We start from the raw sequence: 22998 nt of genomic DNA, 5'->3' as shown, positions 1-22998 counted from the left end.
CACAGTTGGTTGCTGTGGAAATGATTGTCCTGTGACAAAGGATTGTGACTTCAGGGGGAATAAATAGAAGCAGTAGATATCGCTTAAGAAACCAAGATTCTGTGATTAAACAAATGCCCTTGGTAATGAAGGGCAGGGCCCGCGCTGCACCCCAGGGAAGGAGTCTGTAAGATGGCAGGACTCGGAGTAATTCCAAATGTGACACTTCTCACGTATCTCCAGATTTATCGTCCTGAACTTTTTAGGAGTAGAAATTGAGAAGAAAAAATAAATGAAAAAACCCCACAGAAAACGAAAAACAAACCAGCAGGGGATTCAGCTGTAACTCCCACCTCTGATATGCTGGAGCTCCCCAAACGGTGAGGCGCCTTGCGTTCAGTCTGTTTTAATACCTAGTCCCCAAGGAGCTGTGCTAATGAAAATTTCTTCCTTAAATTTGCATTTCCTTGTTGTAATGCTGAAATAGCAACTGATTTTCTTTCAGGTTTGATTGTTTGGGGGTTCTGTTGAACATCGTTTTTAACCACCCACATACAATGGCACAAAAATGTACACCTGTGAATAAAATGGGTTTGATTTCCCTCATTGATTTGGCGGTCTCAGTGGAATTTAACCACGGGGTAGACCTCACCGGTGGGGGTGGGGGTGGGGTACCAGGTAAATTTTTTTTTTTTAGCAGTAGGTGTTTCATGAATTCCTTCCTTAAGTCTGAAAACCTCTCTGTAGGCTTATTTCTCTCAACGGAGAAAAAGCCTTAAACTCCCATGGTCGTTAACGCAGGCCTACACTTCTGCCTTGCAAAAGCTGTTCTCTGAAGAATGCTTCTCTGTGAATGGGTTGTTCTAGTAACTAATAGTTCTGTTGGTGAGGCCGGGGGTGAAGAAAGATTGGCTCCACAGTCGTTAACTAACGTGGAAAGCTTGTGCATTTTGGGGCCTGAACTAGCATATAAGGACTTAAGGGGATTTTTTTTTTTTTAATTCAACAAATATTTATTGAATGTCTGTTATCTGCTAGGTATTGTTCCAGACACATCAGAGAATGTAATAAAGGTCCCTGCCCTCGTGGAGCTTACAGTCTAGCATTTATTACCATTGCATCTGCACGCTGTCTGTGACCGTGGGCATGTCACTGCACCTCTCTGTGCCTGTCCTCAGCTGCCCAGTGCACGAGTAAGCAGGCCTGGCTCAGAAATGCCTGGTGCGCTGTAAATGCCAAGTGCATGCTTACAATAGGTAGTTATCAACAGTTGACTTTGGTATTTTACAGTTTAAATTGCCTCTCAGCTCACGAGGACCAGGGAAAGAAGAATAAGGCTAAAGTGGTCCCGTGTATTTTATTCATTATTTAATTGGGAAAAATGCATAAGTTTCAAGTTTATCTAGGGTTCTTTTACTTCTAGTTCCCAAATATTCCTCGTTGATGCCTGAAGGTCCTTGACTATCTTAATCTCACGAAAATCACTTGCTCTTTCACTGGGAAAAAACGGTTTTAGGGGATGACATTTGAGTTAAGGTTTTTGGTTGTTAACAAATCAAGTAGGGTCTGACCTTTAAGAAAAATGGTGTCTCAGACAGCCCCCCCCATCTCATTGTGTTATGTAAATAGTGCCCTTAAAGCCTGCGTCCCTTCAGCTTTGAGATAACTACCCTGAAGCAGGTGGCTTCCCTCATCTGCTTGTGTAAATTCAGAAATCCCATGTCCAGAGTTAGAAATAGATCAGAGATTAAGTTGAAAGCGCAGTCAAGAAGATAAGTTATAAGTTATTCTTGGAAAATGCCTTCTAAACTTAAAGCTCTCTGCTTATAGCGTGAAAAGGCAGAGGGGCATTCATGGAAATCATTACATCAACTTTGTGACATTGGTCCCTGTGAAGGACTGAACACACTAGATGTGTCAGGGGGTGAGGCTACAGTCAGCACTAGGGTCTCCAAAGGCCTGGGGTCCTAAGCTCCCACTTACTGTCATGTGATCTTTTGGCAGGTGACTTACCATCTCTGGGCCTCAGTTTTTTTCATTTGCAATGTGGTGTTCACACACTTAAAGCCTTAGGGGGTTTTTGCAAGAATCAAATGAAGTAACGAATAAGAAAGAACTTAAATGCTGTAGTTTCTTGGACAGATCTGAAGGTCAAAAGAAGCCACAAGAGAGAAGTGGTGGGTTAGTAGTTCACTGAGGGCTTAAGAGCAATAGTCACAACTGCTCTGTTTGATTCCATTGACTATGGGTCTCCCTGGGGGAGGGGGGCGCACCTGTCCTTCCCAGCTCCACACCCTGTGTCGTCCAAATGCTGCCAGAGGGATGACTTGTAAGGCAGCAGAAGGGAACACACAGCTCTGTTTGAGGCCTGCCTGTAGGTCCTGCATTGTGAAGTAAGTAAAACCACAAAAGCCGGAAATTTTGAGAACACAGTGATTGCAGACTCCTGGTGGACCAACAATCCTGCAGTAAGCTCCTGGAGGGAAGGGACTGTAGTTTATATGCATTTATAACCCTTACCATCACCAGGGCTCTTCAGTGGGCACTTAAATGATTATTGAGTACACGGGTTTGCAGTACATTGTAGAGACATTTGTAAATGGGCCTCTAAACTTGGTGGGTCGTTTTGGACTGACCATAACCTTCTGAAGTCACAGAACCAAATTAGATCTGCATTCATAGAACAGAGTATAGTAATACTAACATCCATTAGACAAATTTATAAAGGTGCTCCATGTATGTTCAAAAAATAATGAACTATTTTAAAAATCAAAAATTCATTCTGGGATAATTCTAAAACAGGTGATGAGGGTAAATGGGTTATTTGTAACAACGGGGTGCTCCGGTGGAATTAAATAATTGAATAATTCAGAACAAATACAACTTCACAAAGAGAGCTGGTTGAACATCATTACTTCTGATGGATGCCCTGGGGAAGTGGAGGGTCTTTTATAATGGGCATTCTCCCCCTCTCCCTAGGACCGGGAAGGATTGGCTTCTCCATCCTGGGGCATTGGAATGCCTTCCTCTCTCAACCCCTGGGCCTTCTGCTTTCACCAGTTGAAAACGGGGCATATAGTGAAAACAGTATCAAACAGCCTTAGCATGGATTCATTAACCACCAACTATTTCTCACCAGTCATGAGGTGCTAAATGGTTATTCTTTCCACCTTCCTATTGCAGGAAGCAAGGCACACAATGGCTTAGAGATTTCTCTGAAATCATGCCTTAAATTGGCAGAACTGAGAAAGAATAGAATCTTCACTTTTTTTTTCCCCCTGAGGTGAGAGAGTTTTTAGATGCTGGAGGGTTGCTAGAGGGAGGTTTCAGAGGGACAATTTTAAGCTCTTTAGAGGCTGAAGCAATGAAAAGAGTATGAACAACCCCACCTTACAGGCCCTGCAAAATGTAATTAAAATAAGAACAGTTACAAACCTAAAAGTCCTACACACTTCTGACTTTTCCCATGATGACCACGTGAAGGCATTTTGAAATTTCAAGCATCAGGTTATTATATATTATGAGGTTTCTGGTGGCCCTTCTCTTGGGTTCTCTACAATTGCTTAGCCTGTACTGGAAGCCCAGCGCCAGGCTCTGGGACACATACCTCAGAAGAGATGCTCTCTTGGACTGTGATGTTCTTGATACCTTTACCCTCATTGTCGTGGTGTGACAGGGTGTCTGCTCCAAGCAACTTTGTGGGTGCCTTCAGCAGACATTTCCTAAGCACAGACCAAAGCCCTGTGCCAGGTGTTGGGGAGACAAAGGTGAAGCAGGCACAAACCTGGAGGTCCCCTTGGGGAGAAGGCAGGTGCTCACACGTGAACTACATCCAGAGTGTGGAAGCAGCATGAGCTACACTGCTTGTGCTTCGGCCTCGGAGGGGGCGTTTGAGCCACGCCTTCAGGATGTGTAGGATGGCAGCAGAAGCGGAGAACAGGAAGAACCAGTGCACCGGGTGAAAGCCAACTCCCCTCTAGTTGCTCATGCTCTCGACGCCAGCCACTTGGCCATACTCTCACTTGCGTCTGGGCTTTCCCTCTGCCTGGAGTATCCCTGCTCTCCTCCCATTCCTCTGCCGCTCTCCTTTCGGCCTTGGTTTAAAAGAGGAAGCCTTCTCCAACTTCCTCCAACCGGGTTGGCTCTTCCCTAAGTGCCCTGGGGACCTGCACTTCTCTATCCTCAAATCGGCACTGTTATGTTACTGTGTGTGTGTGTGTCTCACCTAGATTGCTCCAGGAGGGAGATTTACCCCTAAATTCCCAGGCATAAAGGTGCTCAGTACGTATCTATTAAATAGTGAATGAATGCATGAGTACTTGTAAAGGAAAAAAGAAGAGCAAAAGCTAGTCACCATTTAGAAGCAGGCTGTGAAAAGCTTGAATGACTGAAAAAGATACATGGTAGACAAGCCCATTTTGGAAGGGGAGTCTTGGTTAATTTACTTGCAGTTTTAAGGATCTTCTTGCCTGACAAAGCTGATTTTCAGCTTGCTCTGCTCCATGTTGGATCCATTATTGGAAAAATTATTTGCTTCAGAGTCAGTAGCTTTGCATCAGAAGTACGGCTAAGTCCCCCTAAACTTACTGTAACTTTTTAAAATTAAAACCTTTTCTCCACTATACTTATCCCCCGCTTCCTAGAGGGAGGTGTCTGTCCTATCAAAACATGAAACAAGATACACAAACAAAAATACATAAAATCAACTGCGCGTGTTAAACTAAATACCAGGGAGGAGCCCTACCCATGCCCACCAGTTACCTTGCTAAGCGTAGGAAACCCCGGCAGCCAGGACCTTGAAGTGGTTAAGTGTGCCCTTTCCCCTCTCACCCCTGTTCGCTGGACTGCCTGTTTCGGAGCTGCTGTGATATGATGGATGTGTCTGTCTCCATAGTGAAGTGATTAATAGGCATCTGTGTAAAGCAGACCCGATGACCACAAAGACAACAAAGCCTCTCTGTGTCCTTGAGAGACATATGCAAAGGCAAGCAGGAGAACGGACACTTCCTTCACCGCTGCGCCGGAGCGGGTTTCGTGTCGGGTCTGAGAGCTAACAAAGATGGCAAAACACCAAGAAAAGCCCCAGAGTTGTATCCTCTAAAAATAAACTCTTGATTTTCCTTTCTAGTAGGACAAGCCTGCAATTTCCTTGAAATCCTCATGACGACTTGGGTGAATGGAATCTAACAACCCAATTTTTCTTGTTTGAAAATCTTATTGCAACAGAATGCCAGACACACAGTCCTTCGAGGCACTGTGAATGAACAAACTAACCACAGGCCAGCATCATGGATGCTCACCACGGAGGACAGGCCGTCATCCCTGTTCAGGAGAGAAGAGAACAAATTGGGGGAAACCCCTCACTGGAAACCGTTGATCCTGAAAGCCGTGCCCTGCCCGGTGGAGGTGACCATGCTGAAAGTGCGGTGGGAACTTTGGTTATCGCGGCAGGAAGGAGCCTTCTTCTTGTCTTGGGGCATAACGCAAACCAGATGGCTTAAGAATAAACTGAAATGCCAGCAGCCTTGGAAATGGCTCAGTTTGTAACTCAAACTTCCCTTTGCCTCTTATTTTCATTTTTTCCTCCTCTGGCACGCTGAAGGAGGAGCCATGATCTTCAAGATGAATCAGATTAATGACTGACGGTGCCACAGTAGAGGCAGCTTCCTGGCTGTTGAGTACCCTCAGTTTAGAAGCGGTTTTAAAACTCCCGTATTGAAATGGTGCTTATTGTGGTTGTCGGTGGATAAATCCACTTCCAGTTTTGTCACCTTTGAAATTGATGCATTTTTAAATTGTTGGCATGCCATCATAGGAAGTTTGTTCTATTTCACATTTTTTAGAGGAGAAACAGCTTAATTTTCCCCGTGCCAGTGGGAATCCTCAGGCCTCTGATCCTTCTCTGCTGTAACCGTTTTAGACATGGCACCGCCAATGGGAATGCTACATCCGCAGCATGGATTGAAGTCTAGATTGGGAATCATGATGAGATAACTTTTAAAAGCCATACGCTGACATGTGGATCTGTGATTTCACGCGTTAGAACTGTCACTGTCTTTGTAAAGGTAATGATCATTTCAGATGGGCAAAGTTTTAGCAGAATTTGCATGGTTTGTTTTTCTTCTTTTTGATCTTTTTCTAATTAAATGGGAAACCCAATGTCTAAGGAGTTTCTAAAACCAGACTTCCTAGTCCCATCTTCCTCTGCTGTCTCACAAGACATCAATACCACGAAACAGGGAAGTGGATCTCCCAAAACTCCCACTAAAATTCAGTGATTCTTTGGGTTATTTTCAGTGCTTTGATTTTTTTTCTCTACAAAGGAAAGATAACACAAATAGGAGGAAACAGGTCTGTCTGAATACTAAAGCTGCTAACTTTAACCTGCTGGAGATACATTCTTGGGATCTGGATTATAAATGAGGCTGGGTGTTACTGGTCAAGAACATGAACTTGGAGGTCGTAAAGACCTGGGCTTAAGTCTTGGCTTTATAACTAACTAGCTTTGTGATCTTGGGCAAGTCACTCAGTGTCTCTAAGCATTCGTAGTATTGGCTAGGAGATGAGCGTTGTTGGAAGGATTAAATGAATGGGCGCAATTAAAGCACTTGGCATTGTGCAGGACGTTTGTTAATGTTCAGTGTAATGTAATGGAAGTGTTTCTGGCATCTCGTACAAGTTACCTGCCTTGTACAGGGTCCAAGATGGACTGTTTTAATGTGACACTTTGGTAGGGTTTGTGTCAGCCAAGAGTAGAAAAGTCAGCATTTAAAAATAAAGCAAAATATTAGAGAATGACCTTAAGTAAGATAGCCCATCGCAGCTTGGAAAGTGTCCCAAATTAGTGCTGCTCGATACTAGCCTCACCTGGAACTTGTTAACCATACAAATCCCTGGGTGCTACCCAGGCTTTCTGAATCAGAATCTCTGGAGTTGGGGCTCGGGAATTTGTGTTTTAACAAGGCCTCCAGATGATTCTTATTTTCAGCAAAATTTGAGCAGCACTGACCTACATGACACGAATCATATCTAGAAAACGAATGTTTGAAGGCCGGCCTCCTCTACCATTGAGGTAATGTATAGCCAGACTTCCAAAATGATTTCTAAAATAAATAAATGCAGTCTTCCGTGGTCAAAGTATGACGCTTTCGTGGGTGTTAGGGAGGACCGTTCTTTACTGCGGTCACCGTATTCTGACAAAGAACACCAAGTTGATGTGATTTTATTAGAAAGACAAACAAATCCCTTACACTTTCCCTTGGTACCTGACAGAAGCTTGACATATGGCCGAAAGCACAGTGGCAGTGCTGTGAGAGAGCCAGCCCAATTTGCTGGAGCCGGGAGCTGTTGGAAAAGTGCCTGTGGTCTCTCTCTGCCCCAGCATGAAGACACAGGGGGATTTCTGAGGCTCCCCATCCATGTCACAGGGGCCATCAGGTAGGGGCTGCTACACAGAGCCCAGATATGTCCTAGATTGGGTCAGCCCAGTCAGAACCGGGTCCCAGGGCCAGAAGGGGCAGATTCTCTGGGGGGCTCACTACGAACAGAGCAACCTCCGTTAGAGGTCTGCATCTTACGTCATGTCATCTCGAAATCGACTCCACTGAAATAATGCACAGCCACAAGCAACATTAGTGGTGGTTCAGTGCGTATTTCCTCCTACTTCTGCATGATTGGGCGGGAAAAGGAGCTCAGGAAGACACTCTTACATTTCTGGATTGAAGGAAGGACCGGAGCTCACTCCCCAAATCCAGGTCCCGCTTAATAATACTAAAAATGCCTACCACGACAGTGGACTCCGTAGAGCTTAGTGCTTACAGATCTGCTGAGTTGAACTGAATCTGCAGATCCATAGAATTATGTAAGACATTTTAAGTTACATTAAATTTCTGCTGTGTGTTTTTTAAATCATGCAGTGTAAGAGCCATCAGCACTTAGGGTATATTTATTGCCTTAACAAATGTCAGATGATCGTGTCCAGTGTTATCTATTATTTATGAATAACAAGAGCCTGCAGGACTGGAAACGACAAGCTTTAATATGTCCAAAAGGTTAGGCATAATGCAGATTGCTGCCCTATAAATTTCGTGACACTATTTTCCCTCCTAATAAAGCCTTGTCAGCAGTGACTTCCATTATTGCCATATAGTTCATGACTGCCTCTGCCTTCAGTGAAGACATACAGTTGCAGAAACATATTTAAAAAGAACACATCCTTTTAAAAATTATGAAATTTAAAAAATAAGCAGAGTGGGAAATTCCTTTTATCCCATTAAAAGTGAATCTTTTCACAAAGATGGTTCCCAAGCTGTAGGCTTACAGGAGCTTAAGAAATATTAAAGATGACAAACCTTCACGCTGCCTGTAATTAGCTTTCTGACCCGATTAAGAGCCTGTCTACGGGGCAGCTGCTTGACCAAGTCTTTCTGAGTCTTTCTGTCACTGCAGGTGCTGGGAGCTTTACGTGGCGGTGCAGCCTGTGGGGGTCCAGTCACTCGCCCCGCCTGTCTCCCTGGGACCTGTGCGCAAATACGGCTTTTCCGGCCTCTTTCTCTTGGTGGTGAGGACGTGGGTTACGTATTCTGAGCAATGCTTGTAGCTTTCGAGGCCTTTCTCGTGCACAGTGTCGAGAAAAGAGAAGCTGTCTTCAGGAACTTTCGCTGCTTCCTCACTCTTGCCCCTACTGGACTACCCTGTCTACGGAGCAGTGAGGTTTGTGGAGTGAAACCTGGAACAAGTTTTATCTTATTTTGTTTTACTTTTTTTGTCTGTTTGCTTGTAAACTCCAGGACATGAGGCTATCAGAAAGTTTTGAGATAAAGCTAATACTATGTTTCCATTACTACACATGATCCAATATACAGATGGACTCTTTACCATTTTATTGTTAGGACAAAACAAATGTTAGATGAACCCTGTGCCGTTTAACCAGCTAAAGAGCAAATTTTTAACGACTCCAGATGTTCCATTTAATAAGATCAGGCCTGACCTAGTCCCTGTAGTCCTTGAAAGTTCCATTAAGCTGTCAGAAATCTTTGTCATTGTGTGTGTTTTTGTGCAAAAGATAGAGAATGGAAAAAGACTGAGGGAAAAGGGCGGGGGTAAAATGAATTCATGTCAAGGGTGATGTGGCTTGAAAAGTGGCAATAGATTATAGATAAGAAGCACCTCTAGAACATGAATTGATTTTTTTAAATGGCCTAAGGTTTAAGTTGCTGATTTTAGAAGGAAAAAATTCAAGTCTCCAGAATCACAATTTAAGCCCTTCATTTTTTGAGAAAATGGATGTTAGGTTAAAAAAAAAGTTTTGGTTGGTATCTCTAGAAAAGGAAAATTTAAATATTGGTGTGGAGATTCAGGCAGGCAGGGAGATGAAACAGCTTACTACATGGCTGACATTTAGCTTTTTTTTTTTTTTTTTTTTTTACTTCTACCCTTTCCACAATAATCTCATCAAGACCTTAGATAAATTCAGCAAGTTGTCAGGAGGATACAAAATTAATTAGATCCAATCTACATCCCTGCCCGCACTGCTGAAAGAACAATTACATCCTTCCACACGGCCTCTCAGTCCTTGCCCTCCTCCCCAGCACACGCTGCATGGACACTTGGACATCATCTATCCAAAATCCCAGCTCCCAGCCCACTTTACTATACTGTTTTCCTCAGTCACAGGCGAGCCAGAGACTATAAATTGACTCCTTTTCTGGTAGGAGTATTAATATAGTGAAATTAAATCGTGGGTCCTGAATTATCATTTCTTTTTCAGTCTCTCCCCAGTTTCAAAATCTGATCTGCATGAAAACTCTGCCATGCACCCCAGTGTTTTTTAGTGAAAGAGACAGAGAAGCCCAGATTTGGAGTTCAGTCTTGCTTGGGGCTTTAGGTAGGGTAGAGCTCTTTGCTTTGCAAGGAACATCTACCAGGGAAATGCAAGTGATGTGTAGAACTAGACAGATCCAAAACGAATGCAAAATTCCAGTTCCCAAATGGACTGTGTATATGTAACTAATAACCTAATGTTATTGAGTGATCTATGTATTCTTTGTCATCCTCAGGATCTCTGCCTTTCCCTCCCTCCCTCCCTCCCTCCTTTCTTCCCTCTTTCCCACCCACCTACCTTCCTCCCCCAACATTGCCTGTAACTAGAGCCCAAACCCCTTAGCATGGCTTGTAAGGCTCCAGACCACCATTTCAATCTCAGCTCCCATTCTGGACTCACATTGGTCCCAGCACATTCACTCTCTACTTGCCTACCTTCATGTCCTGGTCATGTCACTTACGTAGCTTGAAATGTCCTTCTTCTCCCTTTTATCCTTTAATACTTTGTAAGGCCTTTCCCTAGTCCCCAACTTGGATCTGAGTTATGTCTCCCTTCATCCACTCTCAGAGCTCTGCTGGCCCCCTTTCCTTTCCTTCTCTCACTCTCAGACTTCACTCTTGCCCCATTGGCTAGCCAAGAGGTCACCTGCGCGGACCCCCTGCAAAACTAACATCTCCTTGAGTTGAGGACATACGCTGAATTCAGATCAGTATCCACTGTAACACTTAGTTTACAGATGGCACCTGTTAGCTGAATGTTGGTTGAACACATGAAGAAAGAAATTCAGGTCGTTGGGTGAGACTGGCGCTTTGTCACCATTATTTAACATGTTTCTTAGTGTTCTGGTTAATTTCCTTTAAACCCATGGAAATGGGAAAAGGCAGCCATATAATTAAAAAAAAATACATAGGGTTAACATAACAGTTGATAAAAACCTGAGGTTCAGTAGAATTAGAAAGAATCAGTAGTTTTGGGGCACCTGGATGGCTCAGTCTGGTAAGCATCTGACTTCGGCTCAGGTCATGATCTCACAGTTCATGAGTTTGAGACCTGCATGGGGCTGATATGTCAGAGCCTGGGGCCTGCTTCAGATTCTGTCTCCCCCGTCTTTCTCTGCCCTTCCCCCACTTACACTCTGTCTCTCAAAGATAAATAAACATTAAAAAAATTTAAATACAGAAAAGAATATAAATAAAACAAAACGAATCAATAGTTTTAACTATGCCCCAGTTTAGAAGCAGTTTGATTTCTGAGCCTTTCTCACTTAAAAGTGGCATTTGAAACCCTGTTTTCCAGTGATAATCTTTTAAATTACTCTATCACATTTCAAACACATGTGTAGTTTCTGGTGCTAATTCTCTAAAATTAAGTATAATGATAATGTCTTTTACAAAAGGAAATTTTTAATATGTCTTACAAAGGTTTTTCTAGGTTTTCTAAGAGTTGGAGGGCAGATGTAATCTAGAGGTTGGATATATACTCACTGAGTATATTATCAGCAGTCTCTGAATAGGATTGCCAGGTAGTATACAGAACATCTGGTTAACTCTTAGCTTCAGCCAAACAGTATGTGTTAGTATAAGAATGTCTCATGCAATCCATGGGACGTAATTACAGTAAAAATTATTCATGGCGTATCTCAAACTTAACTAGGAATTCTGTATTTTACCTAGAAACCCTACTCAGCTACCCCTAAATAATGTCCCACAAACATTCTTTAGACCCATCTCCACTTTGGAGATTAAAATAGTTTAACAGAGAGTAATAATAATGATACTAAACCTTTATGGGGTGGGTATAGCGCCATTTACAAATTAAAATGCTAATGGACTAAATTGGAAGAATTGTATCTTTTTTCATTAGCAATAGAAACTTAGACACTTCTTATGATCTTTGAAGGCTACACTTTCTTGTAACACTTAGAAATAAGTGAACTTGAATTCAGAACGATTGTTGGAACAACAGCGGGCAGTTCTCTGTGTCATGTTCCTGGGCTCTGAGCATGCCCATTCCTACCTGGTGCAGTCAGTCATGGAGTGCGGGGTGGGAGCCAGACCCTACTGAGTGTGAGGTGGGCGCTGGACCCTCTGGCCCCTGCCTGCTAGTAGTCTTCCCCATCAGCGGGATCCCTTTTCTTTGGATTCTTGGAGACTGCCCTACATTCACATTTAAAAATGGCCCTGGTACTATCGGTTTTACTAATAAAAGGCGTGCAAATTACCACGATGTCTTTTTGAAATAAAGCTCAGGCTGTTCTAAATAAAGCCTGAGTTTGGCAGCATTTCCACAAAACCTTAGACTATGAATCCTGCACCATATATACCTCAGCCCCCCTGCCCCACTTCCACCCCCGTCAAGTGGCACGATGAAGGCAAGGGTTAAAGGAAGGGGCTGAGAAACCTTTCCCTAGAGCTATGTCCTTGACATCAGCCAGGCTGTCTTCAGTTGTCTGATACCTTCTTCTAGAGCCTGCCGTGCACACTTCTGCCTTGTTCACACAGGTGGTGGTGGTCGGGAAGGCTTTCTGGGTGCACTTTGGTGTGTGCGTACGCGCGTGCGCACGCTTGGTCCGTCTGGCAGTCTGCTAGTTCTTGGATGGAACTGTGTCTATCTCTCGTGTAGCCTCTCACTTCTTACTGGCATCCAACACTGTGCTGTGGAGCCAGTAATAAATTTTGCTTGAGACCCCTCAGAAAACATTTTTGTTATGGTAATGTTACTGAGGAAATGGCTGAGAAAATCTGGCCCAGGTTGAGGAGTCAGGAAAAGAAGAGAAGCTTGTTTTTCTTGCTTTACTATTGTCATACTATCAGTATTACTTTTCTCCGTATGTAAGATCAGCTACGTAAGACTTGATAGTAGCCAAGAAATAACTTTCTTCTTCGAGAGAACTAGGAGACTTTAAAACGCCCAGTCCATTTGATTTGAAGCACTGGAGATTGTTAAAATGCAAGGGCACGCGGGGCCAGGCCTTGGTATCTACAAGACTCACCAAAAACTGGGTTTCTCAACTTATTGAGAGTCAGAACAGGTAGAGTTTGAAGGCGAGCACAGGGAAGAAAGGGTCAAGTGCAGGTTATTATTGCCAGGTCAGGGGGACATACTGTACCTCGAGTCCACTCCTACTGGGCAGAGGAGACAGGCAGCAGAAGTGCCAAAGGGAAGCCCTCCCTAGGCCGCAGCTGGGGGAATAACTCGCTGCAGGTGTCACTCGGACGCTTACTGCTGGTCTCAAGAAAACTCTCCGCTTAACAAGGCCCGAATAAATGATTTCCTTTTAGTCCAGATCCACTTTGCTCTAAACAGCTACTGGACCAAACTTCTCATCCCCGCTCGCAGAGCTCCGTAGTTGGAAGGGCACTGGGTTGTATCATTGCAGCACTCAGAGCCCAGCCCAGACACAAGCCTGGTGATTCTAAATCTTGTCCTTCCAAAGGCAGAAGCGAGCTTAATCCTCCCTGGACTCATATAATTGCTCGGGGGCAGAGTTACCCAGACTTTAGTCATTCAGCTACAGTACCACAATATTAGTGACACCAGTGAGCCTTACTGACCATACTATTTACATAGTATTTTTGTATCCCTACACTTCCTGCATTTGTATTTACTTAGTATTTTATTTAAATTACCTTTAAACTATATTTCAGGTAGAAACTTGATATCATTATCACAAATGGGAAAAGAGGTGCGTCATTGTCATAGATAGGAGGTACCATAAAAAAGTAATTAAAAGCAAAACAGCATTCTAGCTAGCTACAGCTGCCTGGCAAAGCCCCCAGCCTAAAGCCTGATATTTTCTTGTCAAATTCGGGATAGTAGCAAGTTAAGGGAGTTGTTAATAATAAAGCCCCAAACTGAGATTTCCTCCTCAACCTCAACAAGAAGACTGAAAGAGAAATGAAAAGGGTGTGTGTGATGTGACCTTCTCCCACAGGATTCAGTATTCTTGAATGCCAGGCTCACCAGAGCCTCCTAAATTGTCTCCTGTAAGGTGCTGCGTGTCCTGCCTGGGAGGCCCTACTGCTGTAGGCAACCCTGTGTTGGAGGAATTATTGATAAACTATGATTTAGAAAATTCTATTCAGGATTGTTAGGAAGGATGGGCAGTATACTCATCATCATACTTTATGTATCTTACTGCAATATTATTTCCCCAGGTAAAAATTAGCTTGTGCATTGATTAAAACTTACTCAACATTTAGTGTATGTGTTAGTTTAAATTATTCATTTGATCTCTAACTTACATTCTATTTCTACCTCTTTCTTGTCTGCAGCGAGTATATCCTCTTGACAAAATGTAATTGGTGACATCTCACTTTAAAGATTTCCCAAAATATATAAGCATACGACAGTGCTGGCATTTCCACTCAAATGGGAACATCCTTGTATATATTGACCGTTTTATCTGTTTTCTGACAGCTCACAAGAACTCTGTCAAGTCTGAAGTAGGGGATTTCCTTCTGTTCTGATTTATTCTTGGGACCTAACGGCAGCCGTCAGCATTTACATTTTATATTGATGCTACACAGCTCTCTTGGCAGATCGGTACATGGCTAATTCCCTCACATATCTTGCAGTCTTCTTGGAAATCAGGTTTTATAGGATTATAACTATTGGTCAGAAACAAGAGGCCCAAGAGTGGCTATTAATTTTCCGTATTGCTTAACCTAAAACAGAAAGCCCTTATTTCTTTTGCTGTGGGAAGAGAGGTGGGGGGGGGGGGGGAGGAGACAAGCCAGATCTAAAAATAAGGTGGATTTTCTCTCTTATTCATGTGTAATTAGAGCCCCTTTGTAACTACTCATTACCACCTCAATGGTTATAGGATGAATAAATAATATATATTTTTAAATGTGGCAAAACTGAAAAAGAAGTAGCCAGTGCTGCATCTAATTTATCAACATGGTGATTAAAGGGCCAGCTCTAGTGGCTCCAGACATCCAGGGACCCAGAGATAAAACAGAGCAGTTGGCTGCGTTTTTACTAATGAATCTAGGGCTGAAAGATATCAGGCAATTTTAAAGGAAAGCAGCAAGGACAAGAGTCATTAGACAAGGCCAGCAGGGTAATGAAGGGCAAGGCCAGCTACTGAGAGAGAAAATCACTTCATTTTCTGTGATAATGCTTCTCCGAGCCTCACAGGCCTCTTCTCACGCTTTGTTAGTGTGACTGTGTGTGTATATACAGCCTCAGAACGCTACTCACAGTGCAGAAGGAAAGAGCCTTGGAACATTCCACGGAAGGGCAGAGGGCTTGGGTCTATTATTTTGAAAGGGGGAGGCTGAGAACAATGGTAGCAGAAGGGGGTTAGATTGCAAGGTGAGGATTGGTGCTTGGACAGAATGTGAGGGACGCACAGGACTAAATCAGGACGAAAGACACAGCAAGGAAAAGAAAAAACACAAGCAAGCATACTCTGGAAATGCAGGACTGACTGGAGGACGAGGCGGGGCAAAGAGCGGGGCCGGCCCAGCGGTGGTGAGCGTGTCTGCAGAACACAGCCGTGGGCTCCTTTGCTCACTGGCCTGTATTCTGCAGCCACAACAGAAGAGGCACGGGGCACCTGACTCCTCCTCAGCTAGCTGGTGAGCGGGACACATTTTCTGCCTCGCGGGGAGATGTGTGATATTTTAGAAACAATTCCAGAGTATATTTAGCCCCCAAAGCTGGGGCACACAAATGTCACATTCCCATGAGACAGTCGTCCCAAGGAAAAGAGCACCCGCTAGAGGCCCTTGCAAAGCCCCCGAGACCCTCGCATCCCAGGAGATGCCCCACACACGGATGTGACATCATGAAGGCGCCCACATCAGGGAACGAGAAGAAGCAAGGAGATCACAGATTGGGCAAGTTAAGGGACGCCATAATGAGTCAGAAAAGAAACGAGACTTTTCCAACAGAGGAACGCCATCACCAAGTCCAACCACACAGTGCTTGGCAAAACAGAACAGAAGTTTGAAATAAATCATGAACATTAAAACAGAAAAACAATTCAGAGCAAAATGGAAATTAAAATCATAAAAATCATGGTAAAAGGAACATTAAGCTACATTTAAAAAAAATTTTTTTTCTGCATAACAACCCATTGTCATTGCCTCATCAAATACCTAATCAACTGTCAAAAACCAAACTCGAATTTGACAGGGCAAGGCAAGGGGTTCATAGCACAAGAACAGTGATCATGTTAAACACCCATGCAGTCACCTCTGCCACCATTGTCTGACAATTTGTAGACTGCTTCCAGCTTTGTCAATGTTCATAATAAGACCCAGGAGAACGAACAATGCCCAATTTTAAAATGATCTGTCAAAGTGTTAATTGGACTCTTTGGTAACCTCCATCCCTTGGGGGAGTTAACGATCAGAGAAGATTCGTGCCACCCGTCTCAGTGAAGTGAAGAGGAAATGGTTGTAACCAACAGCTAGATATTTGGTTGACATATTTAATGCTTCACTGGAAAGGCCATTTGGGTTTTCAGAAAGTCGGCAGTGGACAAACATGAAGCGATTTCACAGAGCCGTCTCTCCTGGAGCGCTCGGCCAAGACTCCCACATCTGCGGTCCGGAGCCACACATAACAAATAACGGCACGTGCGAGGGCCTGTGGCCCGATGTGCTAGTTCCGTGCCACCACCGAGGAGCTGGTGCTTTCCCGGGATTGGGTATGGGCAGGGATGCCTCCAACTTCAAGAGGCCGCTGAGACAAAAGCTGCTCTTTTTAAGATTTGGGGCAGGGCATATGAAAAGTTACAGAAGAGTAATCACACTGTTAAGGGACGTCCTCGAGAACAAGCTAGAAGGGCTTTAGTCTTCACATTTTGACACGTAGAGCAGGAGAGTGTAGGGCACTCTCACCATGTGAGCCGCAAAAAAGAGGGTGGAAGTTGAGCATGTGAGGCTGCCTGGAAAACCTCCTCTAAGAGTCAAGATGGAAATACGTACAGAGAAAACCCTGAGGGAGGACATGACAGACGGTCCTCCAAAGGGTCACCGTGGCTGGTCTGCCCTCGAGACTCAGACCCCTGCTCGGATGAAACCCTTGAAAACATATAGGAGCGAACAATTCTGAATGAGGGGAAACAGCTCGCAACATAACTGGGCTTTTCAGTCTCTGATTTACAAGACTGTTTTTTGGACAAGTAAAGGCCTCTTTGGTTTGCAGCTGCAGCTAAAGTAGGATGTGTTACCAGAAGCAGCCACTGGCGAGGAAAGAAGAGGACATTTCCTGTCTCTAGTTGAGCAAAGAAAGCGGGAGAGAATTTAGGACAGTTCACAGTAGAGTCCCTTTCATTGAGTGCAGCTTCCTTTCCGTTTTAAATGCATAGCAATTCTGCTTGATTAAATAACATATTTTTGTCTTAGCTGTTGTCCTCAAAGGGCGATTACAGTACCTCGCAGGACCACGGCTCTATTCAAATTCAGCACCACATGCGAGCGAGAGATGCCACCAGCCAGAAGAGGCTCTGTCCTGCCATTTCTCCATTCACTCACTAAACGGGCCTTTACTTCAGTTCTGCGCACAGGCCGGGGCTGGCCCTGCGTTCTGGCCCGTTGGGGAGCGGGAGAAAAGGACACAGCACTGGGCCCGAGCTCAGAGGAGCCGGGAGGGAGCCTCGGTGGGCCAGGCCGGAACCCCTGGGGATGGAGCAAGCTCGGAAGGATGTGTTATTTGTTTTGTGTGGTTTCTCCTCAGTGGGGGAATGATTAGGATCAAGCCTAGCGCAGAGAGGTCTTTTTTGAGAAAGCTCTCGAGCACCGTGTGCTGGAGGTTCCTGAGAGGCTGCGGGGGGTCAGCTGGAAGCAGTCACACAGTCCGCCTCGCTTTTCCCCCCCTCTCCCCCCAGAGGAAGAGGCATTTCCAAGGCCTTACCCTTCTGGTCTTGGTGATTACGGGAAGACACCGCCCCCAAAGGGTCTGTGCTGTCGGGTGAGTGCAGCAGGTCCTTCCAGTCCAGCTTTCCCGCCCTAGACTCATACCCCTCCTGAGCCGCCGCATCCGACGTGGTGGTGCTGGGCAAGAGGGAGCTGGCGTGCCCTGTTTTCATCACAAATACAGTTAGGGAGAGCCTCGCCGGAGAGCCCCGCATTCCCTGGTGCTGGCCGGGAGACTGAAAGGAGACGGCCCGAGAAGGAACAGGCTGGAGGGGTGGGGGTTCAGCAGGGGACCCCCCTGCCCTGGGGGGTCCATTTGTGACTGGCAGGGCAGGCGTATGGTAGTGTTACAAACAGCACCGCTGTCCTGAGCCTTTCTGACACGCCGTGTCTGGTTTCCAGCTCTGACTCAACCTCTGACTGACATGATTAAGATGAGAACCGGAGAGCTTTGGGGATCCAGAGTAGCCTCCCACGGGATAGCAAGGGAAGAAGAACGGCAAGTCTGGGGCTTAGGGCAGACACTCTGGATGGTCCCTGTGAACACATTCCTGTGCTTTCCTCCCATCAGGCTGCCAGGCTACATACAGGTGGCACCAGGTGCTCTGATAGAAGCCGTCACGAGGCCCTAAAGAAGCCCGGCTGCCTGTCCTCTCTCAGAGAAAGAAAACCCTACCTCTCTGTGATTTCCGAGTGGAGTCGCAGAAATCGTGTTACCTATCGTAGCCTCCTGAACAAGGTTTTAAAAAAGATATCAAGGCAACTACTGTGAATTTGCAATCAGTGCCCCTGATAGAAGGTAGGGTGGATTCACAAGTGGCTCCAGCCTTGGGCTGCAGTCACCACGCGTGTGTTAAATAAAATACCGGGGACCAGGAAGGAGGACTAGAATGAGCAATACACTGCACTCTTCGGTTTTACAGTTCGCGTGAGAAGTTGGATTCCCTGCACGTGACAGGTAACATTTTGTACAAAAGATGGCAGGGGCAAAGCGGGGAAGCCAGGTGGCTCACCTAAGCTACGATGATTTCTCTGGAAGCACCACTCTTAAATGCGGCCACAGAACTTGAATAGCATCTGCGAACCCACTTTCTCTGTCGAGTTTGTTTGGCTTCCGCACAGCCTCAGACGTCAGCTTTGCTGCACAAAGTCTGGTTTATATCCAACTCTTAAGAACATGTTCATTTAAAACTAAAAAATGCCTGCATCTAGACTTCTTTTTCTTTCTTTTTTTTTACATTTCTGGGTTTTGCATCTCAATACTGATAAGAAAACAGAGGTAGGGAAATTAAACTTGACTTGGAAATACAGAATTTCTTGTATTTCTTTTTGTTTATACTGAGGTCTAAAATGTAACCTTCGTTTTCTACTCTTGAATTCTACACTGCTTTAACAAAATATATGGCCAGCCTAAGAGAGAACTCAGCACCCAGCATAAGCAAGCAATTAGACTTTGTTTTGTAGGGAGTTAAAAAGGTTGGGGTGGGGGGGAGGCGAACAACCCTTTTCTCCAAGTAGCAAGAATTTCTTTTACCTGAATTGATATGCATTTTGAGCACTTTCAATTTAACGGTGTTCAAGGGGCAATTTTATGGTAATGCCCTAAGTATGGTTTAGGGAGAACATTTCTTAATACGGTAATCTAGGGGAAATATATGCCTAAGGGACACATTCTCTGTCGAAAGATTTCCTGGACCATATGCTGCAGATACATGGAAAACTCATTGGTAATGGAAAGCTATGGCTATGAGAGGAAATTAATGTGGACCAGATGGTAGTTAGGTAGGAAAACGCTTTACACAAATGTGAGAAATCAGCTCCTTCCTATTGCTGAAGTGTTAGTCTAATACCCACCACATCCCCATTTTCTGTATGTAAATCTAGAGAAACCATGCATCCGATATACTCAAAATTTAAAAAATTGAGCAGCATGAGGTTTGTATTTTTTTTGAACTTATGCGTGAGGGCAGGCAACACGTGTCACTGGTGAATCACAGTCAAAGAAATTCTCAAAAATTTTAGAACCGCCTTATAAAGGCACCATTAAAGAGCAGTCCTTAGTTTGAAATCAAAGAAGTGTATTATTATTGCTCCTTCTCTAAATGTAAAGATATTAAAAAGATATTCCTTATATTCCTTCTTAAAATCTGATTCCACAGGCTGTATAATTTTTGTGCATTCATTCACTAAGAGGCTCTGTAACCAAAATCATGCTACAAAAAAGGCAATCATTTGTAGATATGGTATTACAGGTCAGTGGATTTTGAACCTTTTATTTTGTCCTGTCAATCAATTATTAAAGGTCATACTTTAAACAGTGGAGCTTATGATGTATTCTTCTTTCTTTAAATAATCTCTCCACCCAATGTTGGGCTCGAACTCACGACCCTGAGGATCAAGAGTTGCATGCTTTACTGACTGAGCCATCCAAGAGCCCCTGATTTATTATTCTTATAATATATAAAGAAATAGATTTTAGAAGTTAACTTTAATGTGCATCATATTGTTTCTCTATATCTACAAGTCTTTGTGATTCTAGAGGTTAGAGGCTCCTCAAACCACTATAACCTATGAACAATGATCGTAGCCAATTAGACACAAAACAAGAGACATTAAATCAATACAAGAAAGGGAGAGAGAAGGAAAACAGTCAGGGTCCAATTCACTAAAAAAGGGGTTCTTGCATATGTAACTGGTGTTGTACAGAACTTTTGCCAAGCAGAGAGCTTGTGTGGTTTATTGTAATGAGTCCCTTTTCTGAGTTAGGCAGTTTGAGTTTTGCGGCTCTCTTTAGAACCTGCGCTCAGTCCCTGAACATTCTGTGGGGACATGCAGAGGACATAGCTTGAAGCAACTGGGTGCATTTTGGACTTTGTGGTTGGCTTCCTAATCTATATCCAGGCAGGCAAAAATAGCAATTTGGTCCTTCCTTTGATGGTAGAAATACAGTGCCTACAGTCTAGTAGTGCCTGACACCATAGTAGGCACTCAACACATATTTGCAGAGTGAATTAATTAAATCTATTCTAGGTTTTTGAAAAGAAAGTCTCTGGGTTTTTGTAAGTACTGTCTGGATGAGTTCTCATTTTGGTAGTCAGTCATCTAACCATAACTGGACAGAATTAGCCTAAAATGGACAGAATCATTAGTTGAAAGGAAAAGTCCAACTCTTCTTTAGTTTCATCACAGAAGCCACTGATCAGGAGCTGAGGGCTAACAGGCATTATCCCTTAAAATGTTACTATGGAAGAATTAATAAGTTTCTTTCCCCTTGTAAGGGAGATAAGAGAGATCTATATATTGGAGAGTGATTTTTGTTCATAAAAAGCATCCCATGGTTTAATTATTCTTTCTGTCTGAGAAATTACCTGGGGGTTAAAATTGGTCTTAGTCCAATTGATGAACGCTAGGGAGGTTGCTGGTTCAATTAGACTTAAGACCTGAATCTCTCAATATTGGATAAAGATTATTCAATTACAGGAAATGATTGCGGAGTATAATATTGAGGGAGATTAGATGCTAAGTGGTTCTCTTTCTGACCGGCAAGCTAAGCTAGATGACATCAGCCTCCTGAGGAATTTTTCTTCGTTGCTGTGTTCAGTATTCTGGCGTGAGTCACAGAGAGAGCGTTAAAGGTGGATAATTCTGTGGACTCAGGTGCTCCACATGCCTCCCTCCACCAGGAGGATGGGCACGAGAAACCAGGCCTTGTTTTCCAAACCTGCACAGCTCATTTAGGACCGCACAGCCTTTAGTACTTTCCAAGAGGCTTTTTATTTATGCTACTTAGACCCAGGGAGGAGGAGTTGACATAGCGCTAATAAACACGTTTGTAGCCATCTTGAACTATTTCTTCGAATCCTAAACCCGCCTTGCTCTTTTCTTTCCTTTTTCCCACTTTCCTTTATTACTTGCCTCTACAAAGACTATCCTAGAACTGTTAAAATTACACATTTTTAACACAGAAGCTATAAAATGCGCATCTGTGAAACTTAGTCCCCGTTAGAATGCAAAGCTTAAATCTCCCATCACATGTGGTTTTCATATTATATTTAAAAAGTACATGGGGGCACCTGGGTGGCTCAGTGGGTTAGGCCTCCGACTTTTGATTTCGGCTCAGGTCATGATCCCACGGTTTGTGAGATCGAGTCCCACGTAGGGCTCTGTGCTGACAGAACAGAGCCTGCTGGGGATTTTCCCTCTCTGTCTCTCCTCCACTCACACTCCCTCTCTTTATCTTAAAATAAATAAATGTTTAAAAAACACATGAATGGTTTATCCTCAAAAACATTTGGGGGAACTCTGAGAAATGGCAGTGGTGCACCTCAGCTACATTTCAGTTCTTCTGAAGGACTCAGAATAGTTTGTTTATGGACTTCATGGCTTTTGTTTAGTACAATGTCTGTGTGTTTCAGAGTAGAAACAATGAGAGGAATCCTGTTTGCACATCATTTCCCTTACACCACTCCTCCTTGTATACATTCTGAAGAACTCTCACTGAAAATATGTCTAAATAGTCATACTCTTTGTGAACTTAAATTTCAGTGGCTAATTTCCATGTGATACTAGAAAGGTTTGCCTAGTAGGGACTGGTGTTTGTATTCTGTCTAGATTTTTTTCCCCTGCAGAGGGTACTGCCCTGAAAGTCAGCATTTTAGGGACTGGTATGAGCAGTCAAGAGCTATAGCCTGTCAGGTACAAGCAGTGGTCTCATCTTGGATAAACTTGTGCCCAAAAGCGATTGCTTCTCCCTCAAGAACTCTTTAGACATATTTACCAAATTCCTTAAGGTTGGCAAATTTCATGTTATGTGAATTAAAAATGTAGGAACCAGTTTCATATGTTAGTCGTCTCTCATAGAGTGATTTTTGAAGCATCGTGAATTAATAATTTTAGTGAATTGGGGCCCTGAAGTGACAAAGAATCTGGTCCGTGATGTTTAGGGATGAAAACTATAAACTACCATAGGTTGAGTGGCTTAAAATTAAAAAAAAAATCCATAAACTGACCATATACTGTGTTGTAAGACATTTCATGATCTGGAAGAGGAGTTGAAATGTCTATAAAAAAATAATGAGGATAAAAAATTAATTAAAAAAGAAACCAAAGGTTTGAAAACACTCAAGAGGATTAGTGAAACAGGATTTCCTCACATAGATTTCCATCGATATTAAATTATGAGTAATATCTTCCTTACCATTCAGGGCCACGAAGGAATCTGGAAGACAAAAGGGAGGAGAAGGTTACTTAATGTTTAACACTCCGCTTTGTGTGACTTACATCGTAAGTAGGAGTAAGCTAATACAGAATTATGCTAACATATGA

General features: G+C 43.7%; 1 protein-coding gene and 1 long non-coding RNA gene across 7 annotated transcripts in view; one reads left to right on the top strand and one right to left on the bottom strand.

Moving 5' to 3' along the window:
* Positions 1–22998, bottom strand: part of SEMA6A (semaphorin 6A) — a 163913-nt gene that overhangs the window by 38148 nt on the left and 102767 nt on the right. For 2 of the 5 annotated variants that reach the window (XM_029941563.1, XM_029941559.1), the window contains exons 17-19: positions 22871–22891; positions 22683–22733; positions 17672–17836 (exon numbers count right to left, since the gene is read on the bottom strand). In XM_029941563.1, the coding sequence (XP_029797423.1) occupies positions 17672–17836; positions 22683–22733; positions 22871–22891 (237 nt within the window). The remainder of the gene's footprint in view (positions 1–17671; positions 17837–22682; positions 22734–22870; positions 22892–22998) is intronic. The other 3 variants (XM_029941561.1, XM_029941560.1, XM_029941562.1) reach the window with 3 other exon arrangements.
* Positions 79–5532, top strand: LOC115293864. 2 transcript variants are annotated; one of them, XR_003909634.1, is made up of 2 exons: positions 79–359; positions 5206–5532. It is a non-coding gene; the product is annotated as an uncharacterized LOC115293864 (long non-coding RNA). The 2 variants fall into 2 exon arrangements; XR_003909632.1 differs by lacking the exon at positions 5206–5532 and adding an exon at positions 485–585.

Source organism: Suricata suricatta, chromosome 6 (genome assembly GCF_006229205.1).
Source record: "Suricata suricatta isolate VVHF042 chromosome 6, meerkat_22Aug2017_6uvM2_HiC, whole genome shotgun sequence".
In the NCBI taxonomy this organism is placed as follows: domain Eukaryota; kingdom Metazoa; phylum Chordata; class Mammalia; order Carnivora; family Herpestidae; genus Suricata; species Suricata suricatta.
The sequence above is the reverse complement of the archived record's forward strand: the minus strand, read 5'-3'. Positions and strand labels throughout refer to the sequence as shown.